At 34.4% G+C, this 9,000-nt stretch overlaps 2 protein-coding genes and 2 pseudogenes across 4 annotated transcripts, besides 2 other annotated features; 2 read left to right on the top strand and 2 right to left on the bottom strand.

Annotated features, from left to right (window-relative positions):
- Positions 1-717: part of a mobile genetic element that runs on past the window's edge.
- Positions 146-9,000: part of a mobile genetic element that runs on past the window's edge.
- Positions 2,832-3,663, top strand: TVAGG3_0857060 (annotated as a pseudogene). Its single transcript has one exon. A coding segment is annotated over exon 1 (832 nt).
- TVAGG3_0857050 lies at positions 3,693-4,924 on the top strand (annotated as a pseudogene). The gene has a single exon. A coding segment is annotated over exon 1 (1,232 nt).
- TVAGG3_0857040 (uncharacterized protein) lies at positions 6,660-6,848 on the bottom strand (the record flags this gene model as incomplete). Its single annotated transcript, XM_051249562.1, has 1 exon — positions 6,660-6,848. The coding sequence occupies one exon, from the start codon at positions 6,846-6,848 to the stop codon at positions 6,660-6,662; it is 189 nt and encodes a 62-aa protein (XP_051085037.1).
- Positions 8,196-8,564, bottom strand: TVAGG3_0857030 (organellar and viral DNA polymerase type B; the record flags this gene model as incomplete). Its single annotated transcript, XM_051249561.1, has 1 exon — positions 8,196-8,564. A coding segment is annotated over one exon (369 nt), but the record flags the coding sequence as incomplete, so codon positions are not given.

Raw genomic sequence — 9,000 nt, 5'->3', positions numbered from 1 at the left:
TAAAAACTCAGTCAGGAAGAAAGTAAAGCTTGGTACAGTGGGTTCTATTATGACACATAAATTCAACTATTCTATATTTTTACCCATATGAAATGTACGCCGCTCAGAATATAACGCCAACAGTTTTGGATGCATGAATGGAAATGTTTCCGAATGGTATAACGAATGCGACAATGCCATTAGAAGGTCAGAAATAGTTCCTGGAACTTACGAATATACAACTGCTGTTTCTTATGGAAACGTAGGTGAGTTTGGAAGGTTCTTCAACAACAGTAGATATTGCTTGCGACAGGTCATATATATTTCTATTGACAACTCTTCTTATACGTGGAACAAGACATTGAAATAAAACCTTCTGCCAAGTTGTCTGACAAGAAAGGTTGCAATGGAATTTTCTATGTCGGATACCAATATGCTCCAGAAGTTTTCATGGGATATAAGATATATTCTAACTCTGACTTAGTTCAAACAGTAACATGGGCAAACTATGAATGGTTCGCTTTAGAAACTCAGTACAACCACAAGCTAGAGAACAAAACAGACCAGTATGCAATATTGAGAAAATAAGAAGACTTGACCCTAACGTTCCAGGAGTTTATGTTAACCTTTCTGGCAGAATTGCAGCTGACCAAAGTAAAACTGAAACTTAGAGTTCCTTTGTCATCTTTCCTCATCTTCAGGTTTTTAAGATACTTGCCAAACTGGGCAGGAAAAATTCTATCGAACTTACTCCAAGCAAAAATAACTTAGTCATTGCACCAACACAAGACCCATTCACTCTTACAGCGAACGTGGAGCCAAGTCTGGATTTTGCAAAGACAAAGTTGACTTAGACTTTGGTTTCTCAAACTCTCAACAATGAAGTAAACTATTATTTCAATGCTGCTGGAACTGCTTGGGACCCAGTTAAGTAAGTTCACATGCGAAAATTTGAATGCAAGAGAATAGAAAGCAGACTTGCAGTCTATATGTTGGACCCAGATATTTCAAATGCTTTAGCTGCCAAATATATTGCAGTTCCACTTATGTTCCCTATACACCAAATATCTGTCAAAGACTTTGCAGGTGAAGTTGGAAACCAAAGTGCTGACCCAGGTGCAAGAACAGATATTGCCTTAACAACTGCAATGAAACATGCAGATACTATGTTTGTACTGTTCAGACGAACTATAAATGACTATTCTTGTTTCTACAACCCTGTATTAAATATCATAAAACATAGATGGCAAATATTATCCAAGAGAAGAATATTCTACAGTTGAGGATATGAGGTCATACAACTTGACATTAGATGCTATGAACTTTAACAACAACTTCACAACAACCATTAACCCTGAAATGCAAAGTTCTATTATGCCATATGTGAAAGTATGGACTCATACAGGAGGTCAAAAAACTCAATATACAAATGGAGACCGTTCAAACTTTGGCTTGGCATTCCATTTGCTGACTCAGAAGACTTTATGGGTGGTATTTCAACTGTTGGTACAGTTCAAATACAATATACTGGTGACAGAGACGGTCCAGATGAATTGAAAGCAAAGAAGTTTACAAAACCAATAGCACTTTTCACGGAAGATGCTCTTTTGAAAATTCGTTCGATGAAACCTGCTGGGCTCCTCAGATTGGTATAACGACAGCTTCCATCGAGCAGATTTTGGCAGCAGGTCAGTAAGTTGTTCTTGAACTGACTTCTCTCCGTCAAATATTGACAGTACGCCAGTTTTGATATAATATTGTATTATAAACTTACCTTTAGAAATATCGTCAGTTTTGTTGTTATATTTTGTCTGCTTCAAGAACTTTCACCATCTCGGTTATACCAACTTTCTTTGCTTTATGAAAATATTTTGGTTCAGCAAAGACTGCTATTCTATAACATTTTCCATTGTTTGTGTAAAGAACTACTCTGTCAATGAACTTGTATTGTTTGTGTGTGTAAACTTTGTTTGCTTCAATTCGAAGAGATACTCAAATACGTCCATCTTTTTATTCTAAGTAAAATGTCATTTCCGAAAAAATAGAAGCGTAAGTGTTTCAAAAGGTTTAATGGCGATGGCAGATGTGAAGTTAAATTCACCAACTCAAACAACAGTCAAAGTGTTGTTGTCAATGTCAAAGACAGAGATGTTGAAGTGGGGAAACCATACGAAGACGAAGATGGTATAACAATAGTTCCTGTAAAAGAACAACCAACATATCCTGAAGTTAGCAGAGACTTAAGTTCTGTTGCAGATATTCGAAACGACTACCAACAACTGAAAGACAAACTTAAAACTCAGGAGAAGATTTGTCAAGCTTTGGGTATAATGTTAAACTTGGTCGAACACAACCCTGTAAAAGTGAACTCATTATGTCATTGCACCTCATGAAGTTTTGAAAGAACTATTGAAACTTTTGACAGAGGCAGACGATATAAACATCAAAGAAATAGAACCCGACATTGCTTGCGTGTGTTTCATATAATGTCATTGACAAGATATACGTTATGAAAGGAGGTGAAACGTTGAACTTAAAATATAGTTTCCCAGACGTCATAAAAATATTTGACGACCACAACATTTCATTAAAGTTTGTTTGCTAAGTAAAAATGTCAAAACTTCTTGAAAGATGTTTGAAGAAAAAACAATATAGACTTTATTTCATGTAAAGGACTTTACACACTTTTGAACGATATGAAAGACCCTGTTTTTTTGTTCGTGTAGACAAAGGAAAGTTCTATGTCTTTACAAAATATTTGAACTTCTTAGACAGAGAACTTCAAGAAACGCCATGTGAAAGTTTAGATGAAGTTCTTCTCCACTTTCAGAAAAACTTTTAAATATATGTAAATGGCAGAAGACATAGTGGTTTATACTATTACGACTAAAAACCCTGAGTCATATAATTCTATAACAACAAACTTACAAAGTCCTCAAGGACGATATTGTAAACTGACCTTAAACACGATGACGACTAAAGCCTGTTTTGCTCTTTTGACACCAGAAGATTTTATTGTTGTGAATGGTAAAATACTCCTTTGAAGATACTTACTCAGATATACCACCAACAGGTTTTGTTGACTTATTTAATACTTTAAGGACGGATGTAACATGTGCTGCAACTAGAGCAGGTTTCATTATGTTTGGATGTCCGACTGAGTTTAGTATAAACGATATGAGCTATAATACAAAACTTATATCTGGTTTTTACTACCAACAGTTTCCTATAACAGGAAAAGGTGTCATACAAGGAATGTCTGTTCCATTGACTTTAAGTACACCTATTTTATATATTGTTTCAAACTTAGGTTCAAAGTGCTATTCGAATGTTGACAGAAACTACTATGACCAAAAGATACTTATGCGTATAAACAACACATTCTCTGCTGGTTTGCCTATTGTTCATTCGAATGCAGAGTTTTCAGCTTTAGTAAACTCAAACACTTTAGCAAACATAAACTTAACCTTAGTTGACGCAAACTTTGTTCCTGTAAAACTTTTATGTCCTATGTATTTGTCAATGACGGCAGAAAGTTTCGAATTGGAAGATGCAACTGGTGAAAGTATTGTACTACAAGAACAACTTCAACAACAAATAGCTCAAGAACAACAAATGCAACAAATGCAACAAATGGAACAAATGCAACAAATGGAACAAATGCAACAACAAAGTCAAGAATAAAAAAAATATTTTTTTTTATTTTTATAAAAATGTACAGAATAGACGTTTCAGATTTTTATGACTTCCAAGCGTTCAGAAATATGTGTCCATTTAGAGACTATAACAAAGCAGTCGAGAATTTGAAACGTTTAGTCATTTATGTCGACTCTGCCCCAGAATGTTATGTCATGAAAGAATGGGATGTAGTCTTTAACAAACCTAAAGCGACAATAGTTTCAGAACAAGAATGTAAACAGAAACTTAAGAAAATAAAAGTCGTACAAGTTGGTATGAAGATGTTAGATGCTTGGGATATCTTATTGTCAAAGTTAGAAGATTTTTCAGTTCGTGGTATAAAGTTTATACACCATCTCCAAACTTCTATTCTATCTTCACTGGATATAAATACGAACAAGTAGAATGGAAAGAAAATGTTATAGAAGCTTGGTTAGACCATGTCAAAGAAATTATATGCAATGGAAACGAAAGAGTCTATGAGTATATCTTATGTTGGTTTGCAAACATCTTACAACATCCAAGTGCTAAAAATGAAACTGCTCTCATCATAATTGGAAAACAAGGAACAGGTAAGAACACTTTCTTTACAGATATCTTATGCAAACTGTTAGAGGGCTATTCGAACCCTAATATGACAAACTTAGAAAACATCTGCGGTAAATTTAACTCTTCAATAGAGAATATGAAACTTATAGTATGTAACGAACTTCAAAGTATAGATACAACAAAGGTTTTAAACTCAGATGCTTTGAAGAGTCTTATAACAGACAAAGTTGGAGTTGTTGAAAGAAAATATAAAGACCAAAGAGTTTGTGAAAATGTTGCAAATTTCATCATGGTTTCAAACAATGCCGTTCCGATGAAGTTAGAAAGTTCTGACAGAAGATATGTAGTTGTCAGAACGTCAGAAGCTCATATGCAAGATACAGAATATTTTGACGACTTAGCAGAAACTTTGACATACTTTTACAACCACTTGTTCTCATATTTCATGACATTAGATATTTCAAAGTTCAATCCAAGACAAATTCCACATACCGAAGAGAGACAAACATTGTTAGAAGCAAACAAGAGTGTATATGAACTGTTCATAGATGAAACTGACTTTGAGTGTTTAGATGAAAGGTCATTGTACGATTCGTATAAACAGTATTGTCAAGAGTATGGTTATATGACAGCGTCTAAACGAACATTCTTGGCAAATGTCAAAAGTCTTTTAGACGTACAGAATGGTGTATATACAAAGAAAAATTTTTCTGAGTAAATTTTAAAAAAAAATATTTTTTTTATCCGATAGAAAAGATGACGAAATTCATCTCAGTCAACAAGTACATGTCAGGACTTAAAGAAGAACTAGACCCATTCACATATTTGAATGTTTACTTCTACCATTTTGAAAAGTCTACATTTGACAAAGTTTGGAACATCGAACCAGTTAAGTTTGCTATTGTGACTAAAAATGGTGCGAAATTTGAAGACTTAGACATAGAAGGTTTGTTAACAGTCAAAGAAAGTTTTGACAGAAGGTTCTCAAACCTTAAAGAAGGCAAAGCATACAAACTTGTTATACCTTATGAACCAAAGAAAGCAGACGACTATGAATATTATGAGTCTAAGATAGTTGAAGTTCAAGGTAAATTGGGTAAAAAGATTTTAGAGTCTAAGCCGGTGTTTGCTCCTAAAGAGGAAGAGAACATTGACATTGACCCAGAAATGTTCTAAAAATAAAATTTTATTTTTACATGTCAAATTTCTTTTTCTCTGGCTCTGGTTCTTTCTTCTCTTCTTCTACTTTCTTTTCTTTCTTTTCCTCTCTTCTTTTCTGGTGGAGTTATGTCAAACTTCTCAGAACCATATTTTTGTAAAAGTGCTTTGTCATTTAATAGCTCTTCTATTCTGTTTTCTATTTCATTTTCAAGAACAGCGCATGTGTCTTCTTTGCATTCTAAGAAGTTTTGTTGGACTTCATCTCTCCAAGAGGCGTCATCTCTGTCAACAAGTCTGTCATTGACAAATTTTAAGACTTCTCTGCTTAAGGTTTTATGGTTCTTGTCATATTCCCAGAAACAGAACTTTAGAACAAATTCACCTTTCTTGTTTACACTATGTAAGATTTTATGGTCTACAGATGTTTTGCTGTCGAAAAGCTTGTCTCGAATATAGATAGCGAAATCGCTAGACATTTCCTAAAAGATAAAAATTTTAATTTTTCTAAAAATATGTTAGAAAAAAAGTTTGCTGACATTGACAAGAAATTTGAGAATGTTTTAAACAAGAACAAGAGGAAGTTGGAAAATGCTCAGATAAAACCCATACATGACAAGTTCCTATTTGCTCAGAATGGTATAACAGGTCTAATCGCACCACCTGGGTCGGGTAAGACTTTCACTTATCTTAAAATGGCTGCACAACAACAAGAACTAGATGAGAAGAACCCATTCTATGAGTTAGTAGTCATTTGTAGTACTTCTGGTCAATTTGACCAAACCGTCAATTCGTTCAAAGATATTATAAAAAAGTCTAAGTTAGTATGTATAAAAGACTCTGAGTTGTTAGATTGGATAAAGAAGTACCAAAGAAGAGTTTTGAAGTACAATGCTATAAATGAGTATGTCAATTCGAAGTTTAAAGACCCAAATGAGGAAATGCAGAGAATATTAGAGAAGAAACACTTCAGAAACAAACAGAAAGAGATTGAGTACATTTCGAAGAAATTGCAATCTTACGATTGGAAGACTTACCCTCATAGGTGTCTTCTTATCTTAGACGACTTTGCTTCTCATCCTTTGTTAAAGAACAGAGAACAAGACATGTGTCGAATTCTTAAGAAGCTCAGACACTTTAACATCTCTGTTGTCATTTGTGTACAGACAGCAAAGAGTTTAAGTAAGGATGTAAAGAGAATACTTACTGATATCATACTTTTCCCCGGATTGTCCGAAGACGATTTCATGGAACTTATGAAAGAGTCCATGGCAGGTAAGTTTGACAGACATGAACTATGGGAGAAGTACAAAGTCATACAAGACCCTCATACTTCTTTCAGAATTCATATCTACGCAAACAAAGTTCAAATTGTAAAAAGTCAAGCGTAAAAATGTAAGTGTTTGAGTCTTAGTCTGTTGTGGTGCTGGGGCTGTCGGTTCTTCTGGCTTTGGAATGGACTCGGTTGGTGGTACGTCAGCCATCCGTTTGTGTCCTGTCGGAAGGAAGAACTTTTCCTGTTGGAAGGAAAAACTTTTCCTGTCGGAAGGAAAAACTTTTTCTGAAGGTCGGCCAAAAAGTTCTCAATTTTCGAAAATTTGAATGGTTTACGGACGGACAACAGGAAAAATTTTTCCTGTCGGAAGGAAAATTTTTTCCAGTTGGAAGGAAAATTTTTTCCTGTTGGAAGGAAAATTTTTTCCTGTTGGAAGGAAAATTTTTTCCTGTTGGAAGGAAAATTTTTTCCTGTTGGAAGGAAAATTTTTTCCTGTTGGAAGGAAAAACTTTTCCTGTTGGAAGGAAATTTTTTTCCTGTTGGAAGGAAGGACTCGGAATGCCAGAAGGACTCGGACAAGACAATTTACCATCTAGAGCTACCTGAGCCATCTTTGGTGTCAAGCTTGAAAAATAAATGGTTCATTTACTCTTCCTCTTTGAAGTTATCGAAATACTCTGTTATCTTTTCCTTCAGTAGCGGTAAGTCTTCTTTGAATGTAAGTATTGTACACACCTTTCATATCATAGTGTGTTTGAGGTAACGTATCTTGAACTATCTGTTTAACATCTTCATTCGGTGTCATTGAAATCGGTAAGTTTTCGCGATAGAACCAATTTCTGTCAGATTTGTAAATCTTAGCAAGGTCGTAAAAGCTTTTGTTGTTTCTTCTGACTAAATGCAACATAACCATATCTCTGTCTTCTTCATTTTCCATCTCTTCAGTGTAAATCATATACTTATAGTTCTTTTCCTTTCCTTTTGGTACCGAACGTGGTATTCTTTTCTGTATGTTTTTGTCTTTGGATTCAATGACTTCATCTTTTGCTTGAAGTTTCTTTTCCATCTCTTCACGTTCTTGTCTATGAATTTCATCTAACATCATGAAAATATACCAAGCATAACGAGGTGAAGCCCACATTGCAACAGCATTTACAAGAAGTCTATGTACATACCAACCTCTCAAACCATTTGGCAAATTTTTACGATTTTCATAGAGTTTTGGCGACCCCGGAAAAAGTCGGGGTCGCTGTGCTTCGCTCAAAAGTTCTTTTGTCTGTTGGTTTTTGAACCAATCGTCTGTATGTTTGGTATCTGGAGCAAAACACGCTGTCAAAATACTTTGCATTTGGTACATGTCATCTTTGACCGAACGAATGAGACGTAACTGTTTGTTAAACTGAACCCACTCGTATTCTTCACTTATGGCTTCATGAACGATAGCAGTTGTTGTGTTCTCTGTTGTTGTCATATCTGTCTTTACATACAAAATAAAAAATAAAATAAAAATAAAAGCGTTATTTTCTATCTTGTATAAAAGACCAAAATAAACGCTTTACATGTATTTTTCAGCAACTTCGTCAAATAATTTTATAGCTTTGTCGATCTCATCTACTTCAAACGTTTCTTTACCTTTCGTGGGAGCACCATACATTTTCTCAAACTTTTCAAGTAGTTCTGTTTCAGCAGCTCTCATATCGTTAACGAACACAACCTTAACTCTATTGACTATACTGTCATATCTTTGAGTTATATTAAATGTTCTTCCTATCTTATATCTCTTTGTATTGAAGTCCTTCGGTTTCTGAACGATGTAAACTAAGCCTTCACTGCAACGTTCAGTATCGAATGAACCATATGTTATGAAATTATATCCAACAACTGGGTCAATCCAGAACAAAACTACTGGTATAAGACTTTTGTCTATAAGATATGCTCTTGTTCCATAGAATCTTACCGATATCATAAGCTCAGGATTTTTTGTCAAAATTTTCTGAGTAGAAGCATTTCTAACCCAGTCGTGTGCTTTCTTTCCTTCAGATAGTGTTAAAATGTCTGACAAAGAATATTTGTTGTATTTCTTTGAGTATCTTACGTTTAAATCACCTATTCTAACCACTTTGGTGTCATTGTCTATCTTTTTAACTGTTTCAAACTCAGTGTTTGTCATTTCCTGTTCTTACATACAAAATAAAAAAAATATTTTATAAAAAACTAACGCTATTTTTTATCTTGTATAAAAGATATGATTTCAGGGATTTTTTTGACGAAGTGTCAAAGTTCACTTGGTAAAAAAAATACAGTTATATCATGAAATTTGGTCATTTTTTCACGATTTTCATGAGTTTTAGGCGACTACG

Source organism: Trichomonas vaginalis, chromosome VI (assembly GCF_026262505.1).
Source record: "Trichomonas vaginalis G3 chromosome VI, whole genome shotgun sequence".
NCBI classification, from domain to species: Eukaryota; Parabasalia; order Trichomonadida; family Trichomonadidae; genus Trichomonas; species Trichomonas vaginalis.
This window is presented reverse-complemented; position numbering and strand designations above follow the sequence as displayed.